Source organism: Penicillium bovifimosum (genome assembly GCF_028826915.1).
Source record: "Penicillium bovifimosum strain IBT 22155 chromosome Unknown utg000004l_segment0_segment0, whole genome shotgun sequence".
Classification (NCBI taxonomy): domain Eukaryota; kingdom Fungi; phylum Ascomycota; class Eurotiomycetes; order Eurotiales; family Aspergillaceae; genus Penicillium; species Penicillium bovifimosum.
In genome coordinates, this window is record NW_026622713.1 from 1,903,086 (window position 1) to 1,917,936 (window position 14,851).

The following is a 14,851-nucleotide window of genomic DNA, read 5'->3' on the forward strand; positions in this document are numbered from 1 at the left end:
CATCACATATGCGTCCGGAAATTGGAAATTTTGAGGTGTCATATCAATCGTTGCTGTCGCGGGTTGCTGCTGGGATGGGCCTTGTTCATGTCGGCCGGGCTCATGTCTAGACTCAGTCCTCGGCCGCTCATGTTTCTTTTATGAGCCATGCGCTGGTTTGCCTGGCTTTGGAGTACTTGCTGTTGACCAAGAAGAGCGGCATATCTGGTTTCAACAGTATCTTTAGCCCAGTAAGCGAGGGTCTGGGTACCGAAGATATGTGAGAACCTTGGGTCCGTGATTGCTTCTTGGATTTAACGAGTAAGACCGACATGAGCGAGTGCTTCTTGGTGGCCCATGTCATCATACTGTCGTAGGTGAAGAGAGGCGAGATGCCCGGAGACATACGTCATTAGGTCGTCAGGATTTTGGGTTGGACTTGGGCGGTTGCAATATCGATCATAGATCAGTCTGGCAACATCGGGTATAAATCCAATATACTCAAGTACCTCGACGCTTTCTTCTGCCATTGGAATTTCAAAGGTTTGGATGACATGAGACTGGAAACCACGGGTGGTAACGGAGGCAGAAGAGGACGACGAGGTCAATGAATTCGAGACCGACCTGGGGGCACTAAATGCAGCTGAAACTTTTCTCTTCCCACTGGTATCAGTCGATGTATTCGGCTGAGGCTCGGGCAGAAAGATTGCGGCCTCCTCAAGACATCTTATCTGCTCTTGAGTGAAAACAACCGGGCCGGGTGGATGATCTGAGTAAGGTCCAAGAGTTACTCGAGAGGACATGGTGGACCGTGGAGATTGAAGAGGATGAATATGATTGAATGAGGAAGTTGAAAAAAGAATGTGAGTGTGAGACTGGGACAGTGAATATGTCAGGAAGAAGAATAGTTTCGAAGGTTATCCATTAGATATAGAAGTAAGTTGTGTTTATTCGGAAACAATACTATACTGTATTAGACGGCGGCAGGCCATCACATGATTCTTAGATGTAGTACCTAGTAGTACCCCGGTGGGTGGGTATTCTCCACAAAACCGCGGCAAAGCGCTCATCCGGGCAAAATGCGGAGAACGCCCATGGTAGAAGAGCATCAAAAACATATACCCGATGACCAGAGCCATCAACAAATTATTTATTCCCCAATCTCCCAATGTCCCATTATTGGATTGCATCAATCCTCTCCTCAAATCACCCATCTAAGCCACCCAAACCACTCAAAATGGGCAAATCTATCCTCCTAATCAACGGCCCCAACCTGAACCTCCTGGGCACCCGCGAACCACACATCTACGGACATACTACACTAGCTGATGTGGAAAACAACAGTCGTGAAGTAGCCGCCAGCCATGGGGCCACCCTCGAATCCTTCCAGTCGAACCACGAGGGCGCAATCGTGGACCGCATCCAGGCTGCCCGTGGCAAGGTCGACGGCATTATTATCAACCCGGGCGCGTACACACATACCTCTGTGGCAATTCGGGATGCGTTGCTTGGTAATGGGATCCCGTTCATCGAGCTACATGTTAGCAATGTCCATGCGCGCGAGCCGTGGAGACACCACTCATACTTTAGCGATAAGGCTGCGGGGATTATCGTGGGGCTTGGGGTTTATGGGTATAAGGTTGCTGTTGAACATGTTTGTGTCAATTTTGAGGAGAGGGAGAAGGAGGCAAAAGCTGCGCTTTGATGTTGGGTGTTTATTCTAAGCGAGTTTTCGTCGCTGGGTACAACAAGGGGTATGTGTTTATGGTAAATTCTCATGAATGGTGAAATAGAAGTGTTATGGTCATGTCAACAATATTCGGGGTATTTTCGTTAGATATAATATACATGAATGTCAAGCCAATGTGACCAAGGTTTGCTAGAGGAGGGAAAATCCCCCCGAAACGTGGCAGGCCGCTGTCTGGCTTTCAGTTTGTGGTGAAATTGTACGTGAGTTCGCACAACAAAGTGTCATAGGAACGTGTGGCTTCCGCTGGTCATCCTCCACCGCCATCCTTTGAATCCCTGACATGCTTAGGAGTGCGAGTCTGGCCCCATGCCAGAGGGAGCGCCATTATCAGGCAGTCCTTGACTATGTGACGGAAAGATAGGGTCGATCGGACCGGAGAAAGAATAGAGCTCCGAGTTTCCAACAGCAGATATGAAACCCAGATTCTGCATGAACTCAGGCTGGTTATCGGTCCTGAAAAGTAACAACATCAGAGGTCAGTAAATGCAAAGTGAAAAGACGGAAACATGAACACTTACTTCTCGGCACCATCTAAAGATTCCAGCTCGTCAAGTAATGCATCAAGATCAGGAGCAATCAATTGTCTCCTTGAAGGCCCATAGCCGGTGCGATCAACCAGATGACCCACATGGAGCGATGGGTCTTGGTACGCAGTTTGATATTGCGCAGTGTTATGATATGGCGCCGGATATTCGGTGATCAATCCCGTATCATGATAAGAGCTGCTAGTCGCTGATGTACGCTGGGGATTCCCGCCTGCGAGAGGAGGCGACAGAAGAGCCTGTTCTGTTGGTATCTGAGGGGCGTTACCGACAGTTGTCAGAGATGCCGGTGTGCGGATAAGAGACACTCCATCCATGGTATGTGCGTCTGTGAGCCAATTCATGGGGATGTAAGTACCTGTAGATGCACTTGCGGCATGTGCACCTCGTTGGGATACTTCTGTAAGAGGAAGAGTATGTGGACTTGTGTCAATTAAAAGGGATGGCTGCATTCCCATGCCTCTGTCAGCAGAGGCATGCATGTGCTGTGATGCCGTGGGGGAATTACACGAGGCTGTAGATCTCTGCGGCTGAACCTGGCTAGCTGGCTGACGGTCCGAGACAGTCCACAGCGCAGAATGTTGGGAGGAAATCACACCAATTCCGTGTTGCATCTTCATGTCGAGCTCTGACAGGGTACCTCGAGAAGTAAATTGCAGAAGGCTAAATCGGAGGAACATGCTGAGAATTGGTGTGGTAGTGGACAAGCGGTAGGTTTCCAAGTAGGCTTGAAGCAGTTGCAGAAGCCTCTTCGAGCCTTCCGTGGCATGAATCTCGTGAGGGGTCTGCAATAGGTTGTGGTCATGCTCACGAAGCGCGATCTGGGAGCTGAGAGCAATAGCGACACTTTCGTAGGTCATTTCTAGACCGAACGTATGTGGTGCGGCTAGCTTCCCAATGCCACTTCGCAAATTGACCCTATAAGCCTTGGGTATTTCTGCTTCCCATCGCTGTAATTGCAACTTTAGTTGCTCCAGTTGTGCTCGAGAGAGTGTTGAGTCTTGCTTGAGGCAACAAAGCTCATTCAAAATACTCAAGAGGTCAACGAGATGGTTGAAAGTGCTCAGCGCCTGAATAGGACCGCGCTGCATGGGCGCACGGGAGGATGGGGTGGGGCGCAACTTTGTCTGGTCCTCCCAGGGGTGCCATTCCTCGAGGCCATCCGCTGTCAAGTGGCCTATTTTGGCCAGGTCTGCTTTCCGCAGCGATGGGCATCGTGAAGTTGATTCTGAAATTAAGGTCTCGAGCACAAAACAACCGAGGAACACATGTTTCGCTCGAGCAAGTTGTTGTGGCTCATCGAGACCCAGTACACGTGCGATACGCACTGCCTGGCCAACGAGCATCCAGGAGGAAGTCCAGTCTTGCTGTCCGAATTTGACTAGACCTAGGATCAACAATGCTTGCACGTGTCCAGTGTCGTAAGGGCCACTTTCGGGGGGTACGAAATGCCGGGCTGTCATGAACATATCCGATGAAGACATTTGCTTGTTGGACTGCGGGTCGATCGATCGGTCCGCAGGCATAGACTCATCCTGGAGCGAGGCGAGAGTGAGGACAGCCCATAGAGCCGCATGCTCCCCAGACCCGGGAGCCAAACACGATATGCATACATCGGCTTCTGTGTATTGATAAGCGGTGCGAAGTATGTCATGTTTTTCGAGTATAGGAAACCAGCAGTGGGTGTAGGAGAAATACACATCGAACAGGGGCCATGCATTCTCAGGGAGACGGAGTGGACGCTTCATCGATGTCGATCGAGGTTCAGCGAGATTTGACGGAAAAGTGAAAGATGGTGAGACTGAGTCACTTGGTGTGGCTGTCTTGCCACCGGAGTCTCCGGTCTGCCGTGGCCCGGGAGTTGGTATAGGAGAGACGCCCATTGCTGCGCCAGGTGGTGATCCTCCTGACGCTGGTGTCTCTTGGTGTTTCATGTTTTCCGGGACGTGCCATTCCTGCGCGCCAGCCGAGGCGATAATCTCATCGATATCCAGAGGCGTCTCTCCCTTGGCATATGCCTGGAGGCTTCGCTTTCTTTCCTCTTCCGGTTGTTCTAATATTGCGAGAATGTGTTCGATGTCTCGGAGCGCTGTGCTATTTTTGAAGGAAGCCATCAATGAATCTGACTTCTCTGCTTCCTTGTCCAATAGAATATCGGGGAGATTGATTGACCGCATCAACTCTCGTATGAGATCCTCACTGCCCCGAATCCGTTGAAATACCAGCCCCCAAAGCAACTCCAGCGATCGGAGGTAGCCTGTGGGCAAACCTCGTTTCTTTGGGTTGACATTGTATGCGCAAGGTCGACTGATCGCGGCACAGGTGGAGCAGACTGGACGTCCTCCATCGCATTTGTCCTTTTTGAATCGGCAGCTATCGCAGGCACGGGAGACTCGGTGTCGCTTTGGTTCCTCCCTTCCCTTTTCGCTTTCCTTCGGTTCATTGCGTCGTCGTTTGGGGTTGCTGGTGGAACCACTTGGTTGAGGTCGTTCGGCGCTCATAGTGATGAATCAATTTTGCAATGCACCTGCAGGACGCAGGTGCATGTTCCTGCAAACCGATCTGGGACGACTTCACTGCGGACCGGCAATTGCACAGGTAGAAACACCACTGTATCACGTCAGGGGTGTGCTATTGATGCGTCAAGCTGTAGAGAAAAAAAAGAGTAGGGCTTCCAAGCGCGAGGTTGATGATATCCGGAAAGATTGAGATCGTAGCAGTTTGCGACTGTTTCGTGGGACGGGGATGAAGTGAAGAATGAAGTGAAGGAGATCAAGTGTCTGTAATTGAAGCTTCGGCTCTGAGGATATTGTTGAAATCTGAACTGAGGCTAGTGAGCGATCTCCAAGCCATTCTGGATTGTCTGTCGCATGCTATCCCCGCGGGGAAGACAAAATCAGACCGGATGCCGGATGAACACTCTGCCCAGCCGAGGGTTACATAATCGTCCTGCTACCAGCCTGGCCCACATCTACCCTTGTGAATCTTCTTTCCCCCGCAAGGGAATCCTCCAAGCTTGCTGCATTGATCTTGCTACGCCCAGATGTGACACTTTTATGTCTTATGCCTCCACGATAACTCAATAAGGTCGTTCTGTCTATTAGTGGCGGCTGCTCGGCTCGGCTACCCTCGTCTTGAGTTCATACCCGCGCACGGGATCCTCAATGCGCCATGTCTATGGTAGCGCGCCCATCAAAACGAAAGCTCCACGAGATCGAGACTCGAGACGACAGGCCTCGGAAGAACAGCTTCACTCCCACGGATTCTTATCATAACCACTCTCAATTCTTGCCCCGCTCACAACGATCGATCGAACACAAAGCATCTGGAGATTCTGGAGATTCAACTCCGCAACGACCGTTGACGGGGGACTCGCACTTCGATGGTGTATCACCGGCCCTTTCTGAAAGTGGTATTACGCAAACATCATGTCCTTTCAGTCCGAAGGCGTCCATCGTGTTGATAGGAATCCGTGGTACGGGAAAGTCAAGCCTGGCAGTCATCCTCGCGGCGACATCCGGACGGCGCTTGATCGACGCAGACCACTACTTCCACCAAAGAGTAGGATGCACCCGTGCTGTGTTCAAGAAAGAGAATGATGGTCATGTGTATCGCCAGCAGGAAGCCCAGGTCTTTGAGGCAATGCTGGCAGAAAACCAGGAGGGTTGTGTGATCGCATGTGGAGCCGGCTCGATGGAACGAAATGGCCAACAATTTCTCAGGGAGTTCGCCAAGACGCACCCCGTTATTCACATTATTCGGGATCCAGAAAGCATCCAGTCGTATCTCAAAGCGTGGGACACGCAAAAGGTGCAACATTTCTTGGACTTGTCAGGCCCGATATACCGCGGGTGTTCGAACCTCGAGTTTTTCAATCTTTCAGAGGCTAGGAGTGAACTCGTGTGCAAGGACACCGATAGCTCCGTTCCATCACATAGAGCGGACCTCAGGTCCCCAGTCGCAGTTCCATTCTTAACGTTGAAGCGAGTTCAGCGTGACTTTTTACGCTTCATCGCCTTTGTCACCGGCGATGACGCAGAGCTCAACAGTCAACATGCGTCCTTTCCGCTGTCCCTGTTGCCCGTGGAATCTCGATCATACACTTCCGCTGTTTCGGTGCCATTTTCTAGGATATGTGAGAAGGGAATGGATATCGAGCAGCTGGAATTCACAGCCGATGCTTTTGAATTAGCAGTTGATGTAACCGATTCTTCTGAGCAATCAGGCCTCAGTTCAAGACTTGCGGACAGTATCAGTGAGGCTGTGGCGACCGTTCGTCGCAACATCATTGTGCCCTTGATCTATCATGTGGAAAGTTATACCACCTACACTGGATCCTCCACTCCAAGTCAAACTCCCGTGAGATGCACGGACGAAACCTATTTGGACCTCGTCCGGCATGGGTTGCGGCTTTCCACCGGGTTCCTTACAGTGGACCTCACCCGTGATGACAAGACAATCGCCCAAATCATTTCTGCAAGTGGACGAACCAGGATCATTGGTCATTTTGAAGCGTTCCGCCCATTGCCAGGAGGCTGGGACGGCGATGGATACGTGGAAATTTATGAGCGAGCCAAAAGGTTAGGCTGTGACCTGGTCCGGCTGTGTCAACCAGCGGAAACGCCTGAAGACAACCTCGCAGTGCAAAGATTTCGCCATCGTATTCAAAGCATGCCTACCGCTAGCCCGTCTTTGATTGCCTTTAATACCGGCCACCTTGGGCGTATGTCTCGCTGCTTTAACCCTATTCTCTCCCCAGTCACACATCCATCTTTGGTATCGCAACCCTCCAATCAGCTGCGGTCGTACATCACGGCCCGTGAGGCGCAGCAAGCACTCTACAGTTCGTTTACTTTGGACCCTATGGAGTTTTTCGTATTTGGTGCCAACACCACATACAGTATGTCACCAGCGATGCACAACACTGCCTTCAAAGTTTGTGGCTTACCGCACAAATACTCAATTCACCAATCGCCTACCCTACGCGGGCTGAACGAGCTTGTGGAAAATCAATACTTTGGTGGCTCCAGCGTCAGTTTACCCTACAAAACAGAGTGTATCCCTCTACTCCACTCAATGTCGGCTCATGCCCGAGCCATCGGCGCCGTCAATACCCTCATTCCGATCCGCAACCGTGATGACTTAGACAATGCCCGGCTGCAGGAATCATCAATCTTCCTAGAAAAGAGCCGCGCAGGTCCTATCCTCGGTCTTCATGGCGATAACACCGATTGGATTGGAATCTGCAATTGTATTCGTCGCGGTCTGTCGCCGGCGAATGCAGTCCGCGCTTCGTCAACAGGTCTTGTAATCGGATCTGGTGGAATGGCCCGTGCTGCAATCTACTCCATGATCCACCTTGGTGTGCAAAATATCTTTGTCTATAATCGCACATTTGCCAACGCGGAGAAACTCGCTCACCACTACAACCGACAAGATCTCCACTCCAAGGAGGCCAGAGGGTCTGGTCGTCCTACCGTTCGCATTCTTACTTCTTCATCCGACCCGTGGCCCACAGACTTCAAACAACCGACGATAATTGTATCTGGAATTCCAGCCCACAGCATTGGCACCGAACCAGCTCCCAACTTCTGTGTACCAACCCAATGGTTGGAGAGCCCAACAGGTGGCGTTGTGGTTGATGTAAGTCCCCCTGTCATTACAAAAACAAAGCCCCCTTTGATAGTTTTACTAACGAACTTTAGCTGGCATACAAACCCCTCAATACACCCCTAATGAAACAAACACGAGCTCTATCCCATCGTGGGTGGGTAGCTTTGGATGGCCTCGACGTTCTACCCGAGCAAGGCTTCGCCCAATTCGAACTGTTCACTGGCCGCCGCGCTCCCCGACGCGTCATGCGGAGCATTGTGCTCAAGGAGTACAAGGATGATGAAGGAAATGATGATCATCAAGCGATTCAAGACAGGTTACAGCAAATGGATGGACAGCCGATGTGACTATATGACGAGATGACGGAAAGTGACTTCGCGATGATATACTGCAAGCTGGGATATTAGTTACGGGATGTCATTTTACCCTTGTACAAAATGGAATATACCTACATCATACATGTACTGCATATTATCACGATACCGTGCTCCGACCATTCAAATCTGACCCACTAGCTTAACCCTAGGTATCGCAAAATGTACCGTTATTGGGGACACTGCACGAAGTCGGATATCTCAAGTGACAGGCATTTTCTCGATCTTACCTGTCTGACATGCCCCTGGCATTTCCAACTAAGTACCTAGAGCTAATTATAAGATAAATTATAACTAGAGTCCATTGATAATCTCACCTAAAGGATTCGATCTTGGGGGAAATGTTCATTGTCATAATGGCCCGGCAAAGCGTTTAGCCAGCCCCTCAGGCGAAGAGGAAATTCTCCAAGTGGGGAAAAACTTCGATAAGCAACGGTTAGCAGCGGTGCCTTGGGCCTGGACTCTGGATCTCCAATCTTTGCTGAACGACAGAGCTCAATCAATCTCACTCGCCTTGGACTTACTTACCTTAGCACAAACTTCACCAACAGCTGACCCCATGCTTGTTGACTCCCACCATGACCGTCGCACCTTTATCCCAAGATGAATTGGATGAAATCTATGCCTTCGCCGTAGACCTGGGCCGTAAGGCAGGCAACCTGCTTATGGAACGTGTCGATCAGCGTATCTCCGGTGCAAATGGTGACTCTAATACCTTCGAAGAGAAGGAAAACGCAGTAGATATCGTCACGCAAACCGACGAGGGTAAGCGAGCAGACATAACTGATTAAGTATATTGCGCGACAATGTCGCTAATATTGTTTGGCAGACGTCGAGGTATTCATCCGAGGCGCCCTCGAGTCAAGATACCCCACTCACAAGTACGTCATATCACTGCGACAAGTCGCAGCAAAGCTAACAGAATTCCCCCGCAGATTCCTCGGCGAAGAAGCATACGCGAAAGGCCAATCGCGCGACTACCTCATTGACGAACAGCCGACATGGTGTATTGATCCTTTAGACGGTAAATTAGCACCCCCTCAAACACTCCCAAGTCCCAACTATCAATACAAGCGAGGCAATGTGCATCACAAGAGACACAAAGTAACACCACCGAACCCAGGAACCGTCAACTACACACACATCTTCCCCATGTTCTGCGTCTCGATCGGCTTTATCGTGCAGCACAAGCCAATCATAGGCGTTATCTACGCCCCTTTCACAAACCAGCTCTGGTCCGCCTGTAGCGGGCGTGGCGCCTGGTTAAACGAGACTCGCCGTCTCCCGCTCATCCATAACCCCATACCGCCAATGCCCGCCAATGCACCTTCGCAATGCATTTTCTCCTGTGAATGGGGTAAAGACCGTCGCGATATCCCTGACGGAAATATGCATCGCAAGATCGAGAGCTTTGTCAATATGGCGGCGGAAGTGGGTGGTCGGGATGGAAAGGGTGCTATGGTGCATGGTATGCGGAGCTTGGGCAGTGCGACGCTTGATCTTGCGTATGTTGCTATGGGGTCTTTTGATATTTGGTGGGAGGGAGGTTGTTGGGAGTGGTGAGTTTACTTGTTTCTAGTTGAGTGGCGAGTTTGAGGTTGTATCGTGCTAATTGTTTATGGTAGGGATATTGCTGCTGGAGCTGCAATTTTACTGGAGGCTGGTGGGCTTATGACAACTGCGAATCCTCCGCAAGATGTGGATACGGCGCCGATCGAGGATGTTAGATTGGGTAGTAGATTGTATTTGGCTATTAGGTGAGTGCTTGAATACGTTTCTTCCCGGGTACTTGGTTTGCTGATCAGGCGTATCCCAGGCCTGCTGGTCCCTCTGCCACCGAAACAGGTCGCGAGACACAGGAAAGGACAGCGAGAGAGGTGTGGCGCCGAGTGCGTACCCTAGATTATTCGAGGCCTGGTGCCTGAAGTGTGCATTCTTCTCTATTGGAAGCTTTGACATGTTACATTAGGTATACGACATTCAAGATGATATATTGCAGATTCGAGGACGCCCTCCAGATGTATACAGACAGTAATTTACAACTATATCGCGCTCTATGCGGGTATACAAAGAAATTCAGGACATGACCATAAATCACAAGCTAGACTTTGCAGATGCCCGATTCGCAATAGTCTTGGCAACAAATTCCTTGACCTGCTGCACAAGGCCAGGAGTACCGATAACATCCTTGCCAGTCCAGAGACGCGCCTGCTCGAGGCCCTGCCAAATCAGAGCCTCTGAACCGAGAATCACCTTCCACCCAGCGTCAGAAGCCAGATGAGCAATGTCAGTCCAAGGCGTGGGGTGGTAGCACATCTCTAGAATGACACCCTGCTGCTTCTCTGCACCCGCAGCAGTGCCCAAGAAAGCCTCTATAATCGCACGAGAGCGCAGTTCCTCGGGGGTCTTCGGAGGGTAATTGGGAATACCCGAGACGATAGCAGCGGGAGCCTCCAGGCGTGCTGCTTCGGCAGGGTCCGTAACAGGGATTAGAGGTGCCTGGCCATTGGCATCAGGGTTGCGGCGACGGTCTTCCTCGAGAATGGCTGCGACCTCAGCGGCGTCGCGATTAACAATATAGATGCGGCTGGAGCCGAGCCAGCGGCGCATGACGTAAATGGCAGTACGGGCAGTGCCACCACCGCCGATGATGAGCGCGGGCCGGCCGCGGAAGCGCGAGGGATCGGGTGCGTTCTGCGTGAGAGCTTCCCGGATACCGTCGCAGTCTGTGTTCGTGCCGACGTACTGGCGTTCGCCGGTTGTTGGATCGTTGCGAAGGAAGATGGTGTTGCAGGCGCCGGCTTGGCGGGCATGTTCAGTGAGGTCGTCCAGGTATGGCATGATTGCGACCTTGTGAGGCATCGTTACGGATGAGCCGACGAATTTGGGGTTGGACTTGATTGAGGCGAGGTATTTCTCGATCGGCGGGGACCGTGTGTAGGGGGGAGGGTAGGTGTCTGATGTGCCTGTTACGCTGGACAGGGGTATTTGGGTCCAATTGAGGCCGAGAGCGTTATAGACGGTCTGGTGCAGTGGTGGGGAGAGCGAGTTCAGAAGCGGGTGGCCGTAGAGGTAGGCAACGCCATCGCGGTTGGATGGAATTGTGATGGGCTCCTCTGGAGGTGTTTGGTTGATTTCTGTGACCGACATGATGGAATGTTGTTTTCTCCGTTTGAGTCCTCAAGACACAGAAGTGGGAGGAGCTACAATATTATAGAATCAAGTTTGGAAGGGAAAATACTCAAACGCGTGGAGTCCGCGAAAAAGCGATGAGCCGCAGGGCGGAGAAACATTCTGCATTCTGCTCTTTCTAGACCCGTTTACATCCCTTCTCCGCCAATGTCATGATTTTTATGTTGCTCATACGGAGTACTTAGAAAACAATAATACCTGATATCTTCCTTGTCTCAGATTTCAGGTACACTTCAAAGAACAGGTCATTGACTCGTCTGCAGAGGTAAACCTTCAATGTCGACCATATGCCACTACAGCAGCATTGCCGGGGTGAACGTTCTCCCATCCCACCAACATCCCGGGGGAAATCGCATTGCATGGCGCGCAGAAACTCTACAAAACTGAATGGGAAGAAAGAACAACATCATTTACTATCCAGGCGGATTTGGCTTCCAACTCCCTTCATCCGATACCCAGCTGATGTTTGGAATTGGCCGCGTATCTCTTCAATCCGCCGGGAAAGCGCTTTTCCCCGCCACCTTTGTCTAAACGAAACCGGTTATTGGCCGCTCTCTCGCTCGCTTATTTCGAGGACCCATTCCAGTTTGTCCAATCATATCGACGGTTTATCGTTGCTAATCCCCGCGGTCTGGATCGTCCACCTTTCCCCGCGATACCCCAGAAAGTCTTTGAACTGAGACGCATACCGATGGCGGGTTACTGTAAGCCCGCTGGGGAAGTCCCCACTTTTTGTTAGGGCGACATCGGGGTTTCCCCACAATTCAAGACGGCCTAAGCGAATAATGTCAGTTTGAGGCGTCGCTCATAGCAATTTTGCAGTTTTGCACGAGTCAGTTCACTTCTTCCTTAGGAAGGAAAAGAGAGCCAAGACATGACGAAAAAGTCAATTTAACCTCGCCCAGAAACGCCAGGAAACTTTAATCATATTCGTTTTGCCGCTTCCTTAGCCTTTTTGCACTTCTACAGGCCATTCAAGTTCACATCCTCCGCTATATCTTTCTCCGCCTCCGCATCTCCACGGTCCCCTTTTTGGACCCCAGATTATTCCCTCTCTTCCTTCAGAGGCAAATCGAAAGTCCGGGGCAAAAAGCTATTTAGACACCCTCTTATCTTCGCTAGTCTGTTCTAATCGTGGCACGGGCTTTGTCTTTATTTTCTACCCCTGCGCCTTATACTCATCTTCCCACGTGGTGAACGTCCTTCCTAGGACGTACCTTCTACTGCCTCGTGGCTAGCATTGAAGTGAACAAGATCACCCGGTAACAGGGATTGCTCGAATACTCAATCATTTCCATTGAAACGCCACCATGTCTATCCTAAAGCTGGTCGAGGACCGGCCGACGCCTCGCGCGGTCTACAACTGGAGAGTCTATCTCCTGGCAGCAGTGGCATCGTGCACATCGTGCATGATTGGCTACGACAGTGCTTTCATCGGCACTACACTCTCTCTTGACTCCTTCAAAAGCGAATTCCATTTTGATACTATGTCCGATCCAATGAAGAATCTGATTAGCGCAAACATTGTTTCCTGCTACCAGGCTGGAGCTTTCTTTGGTGCTTTCTTCGCGTATCCCATCGGCCACTTCTGGGGCCGTAGGGTCGGCCTGTTGGTCGCTGCCTTGGTGTTCACACTCGGTGCTGGTCTCATGCTTGGAGCTAATGGCGATCGAGGACTTGGCCTCATGTATGGTGGACGAGTTCTCGCTGGTCTTGGTGTTGGCGCGGGGTCTAACATTACCCCGATCTATATCTCTGAATTGTCGCCTCCAGCCATTCGTGGTAGATTGGTCGGTGTTTATGAGCTTGGCTGGCAAATTGGTGGCCTTGTAGGATTCTGGATCAACGTGAGTTTATATCCTGACCTGCATCGCCAACTTACCTTTCGGACACTAACACAATTTAAACAGTTCGGTGTTGACGAGACTTTGGCCCCCAGCCACAAGCAATGGCTCATCCCCTTTGCAGTTCAGTTGATTCCCTCCGGTCTTTTGCTCATTGGTGGCTCCTTTATTCGGGAATCCCCTCGCTGGCTCTTTGGACGGGGCCGCCGCGAGGAGGCCATCAAAAATCTCTGCTGGATTCGCCAGCTGCCCGAGAATGATATCTACATGGTTGAGGAGATTGGTGCCATTGACCAGGCTCTAGAGGAGCAGCGCCGTAGTATCGGTATTGGCTTCTGGAAGCCCTTCAAGGCTGCTGGTACCAATAAGAAAGTTATGTGGCGTCTCTTCCTCGGAAGCGCGCTGTTCTTCTGGCAGAACGGATCTGGTATCAATGCCATTAACTATTACAGCCCGACTGTCTTCAAATCGGTAAGCTTTGTCTCGTCGCTATGTGTGCCTGGGCGACTGAAGCTAACAATCTTCCCAGATCGGTGTCAGGGGCACCAACACCAGTCTGTTCACAACCGGAATCTTTGGCGTTGTGAAGACTGTGGTAACTTTCATCTGGCTCCTTTGGCTGATTGACCGCGTCGGTCGCCGTAACCTGTTGCTCATCGGCGCAGCGGGTGGTTCCGTTTGCCTGTGGATTGTTGGTGCATACATCAAGATCGCCAAGCCCGAGGAGAACGCGACCGATACCCTGAGTGGCGGTGGTATCGCTGCCATGTTCTTCTTCTACCTGTGGACCGTTTTCTACACCCCAACCTGGAACGGAACTCCCTGGGTCCTCAACTCGGTAAGCAGTTGCAATAATCACCATTCATGTGCCGCGTCCACTGGAGAACTATTCTAACATCATGCGCAGGAAATGTTCGATCCCAACATGCGTTCTCTGGCTCAGGCTTGCGCTGCCGCGTCTAACTGGCTCTGGAACTTCCTTATCTCGCGCTTCACGCCGCAGATGTTCACAGCTATGGGATACGGCGTATATTTCTTCTTTGCTTCGCTGATGATCCTCTCTATCATCTTCGTCTTCTTCCTCATTCCTGAAACCAAGGGTGTTCCTCTCGAAAGCATGGACCAACTCTTTGAGATCCAGCCCGTGTGGCACGCCCATGGTCAGATGGTCGCCCAGCTACGCGAGCATGAGGAGCAATTCCGCAACGACGTTGAGGCTTCTGGTATTGACTTGGCCAAGTCGAACGCTCAGCAGGTTGAGCACGCTGTGGCTGAGACGAAATATGCTTGAGAAAGTGGTGCTTTCCTCCGCGTGTTCGTTGAGACATTGTATAAACTGGTTGGTATTTGTCGTTTGGGCGGAGCATCAGCTCGCCGTTTGTATATATTATTCCGATGGTATATATTGTGTTCTTTGTATGCCAGACAGGGCTGTCTTACATTGCGCTGAATAAGTGTAAAGGTAATACAGCCTAATCAATATACCCCTTTCTCTGTTGCTTGATCGAGTCTCAGTCGTGAAAATCCTCCTGTATCTTAAGAAAGTATAGGGGATTG

At 51.0% G+C, this 14,851-nt stretch overlaps 7 protein-coding genes across 7 annotated transcripts; 4 read left to right on the forward strand and 3 right to left on the reverse strand.

Annotated features, from left to right (window-relative positions):
* Nucleotides 1-38: 38 nt before the first annotated feature.
* On the reverse strand, nucleotides 39-782 carry N7515_005014 (uncharacterized protein; the record flags this gene model as incomplete). Its single annotated transcript, XM_056665758.1, has 2 exons — nucleotides 39-242; nucleotides 312-782. 2 exons carry the CDS (start codon nucleotides 780-782, stop codon nucleotides 39-41), a joined length of 675 nt encoding a protein of 224 aa, XP_056522708.1.
* A 434-nt stretch (nucleotides 783-1,216) lies between these two features.
* Nucleotides 1,217-1,684, forward strand: N7515_005015 (type II 3-dehydroquinate dehydratase; the record flags this gene model as incomplete). The annotated part of the gene is made up of 1 exon (XM_056665759.1): nucleotides 1,217-1,684. One exon carries the CDS (start codon nucleotides 1,217-1,219, stop codon nucleotides 1,682-1,684), a length of 468 nt encoding a protein of 155 aa, XP_056522709.1.
* A 329-nt stretch (nucleotides 1,685-2,013) lies between these two features.
* N7515_005016 (putative C6 transcription factor QutA) lies at nucleotides 2,014-4,772 on the reverse strand (the record flags this gene model as incomplete). The annotated part of the gene is made up of 2 exons (XM_056665760.1): nucleotides 2,014-2,182; nucleotides 2,248-4,772. The coding sequence occupies 2 exons, from the start codon at nucleotides 4,770-4,772 to the stop codon at nucleotides 2,014-2,016; spliced, it is 2,694 nt and encodes an 897-aa protein (XP_056522710.1).
* A 670-nt stretch (nucleotides 4,773-5,442) lies between these two features.
* On the forward strand, nucleotides 5,443-8,231 carry N7515_005017 (putative quinate pathway repressor protein QutR; the record flags this gene model as incomplete). The annotated part of the gene is made up of 2 exons (XM_056665761.1): nucleotides 5,443-7,914; nucleotides 7,977-8,231. The coding sequence occupies 2 exons, from the start codon at nucleotides 5,443-5,445 to the stop codon at nucleotides 8,229-8,231; spliced, it is 2,727 nt and encodes a 908-aa protein (XP_056522711.1).
* Nucleotides 8,232-8,836: 605 nt separating this feature from the next.
* On the forward strand, nucleotides 8,837-10,183 carry N7515_005018 (inositol monophosphatase family protein; the record flags this gene model as incomplete). Its single annotated transcript, XM_056665762.1, has 4 exons — nucleotides 8,837-9,023; nucleotides 9,088-9,817; nucleotides 9,884-10,015; nucleotides 10,075-10,183. 4 exons carry the CDS (start codon nucleotides 8,837-8,839, stop codon nucleotides 10,181-10,183), a joined length of 1,158 nt encoding a protein of 385 aa, XP_056522712.1.
* A 169-nt stretch (nucleotides 10,184-10,352) lies between these two features.
* Nucleotides 10,353-11,408, reverse strand: N7515_005019 (shikimate dehydrogenase family protein; the record flags this gene model as incomplete). Its single annotated transcript, XM_056665763.1, has 1 exon — nucleotides 10,353-11,408. One exon carries the CDS (start codon nucleotides 11,406-11,408, stop codon nucleotides 10,353-10,355), a length of 1,056 nt encoding a protein of 351 aa, XP_056522713.1.
* A 1,352-nt stretch (nucleotides 11,409-12,760) lies between these two features.
* On the forward strand, nucleotides 12,761-14,585 carry N7515_005020 (sugar porter family MFS transporter; the record flags this gene model as incomplete). Its single annotated transcript, XM_056665764.1, has 4 exons — nucleotides 12,761-13,297; nucleotides 13,361-13,765; nucleotides 13,824-14,132; nucleotides 14,202-14,585. The coding sequence occupies 4 exons, from the start codon at nucleotides 12,761-12,763 to the stop codon at nucleotides 14,583-14,585; spliced, it is 1,635 nt and encodes a 544-aa protein (XP_056522714.1).
* Between the last annotated feature and the right edge of the window lie 266 nt (nucleotides 14,586-14,851).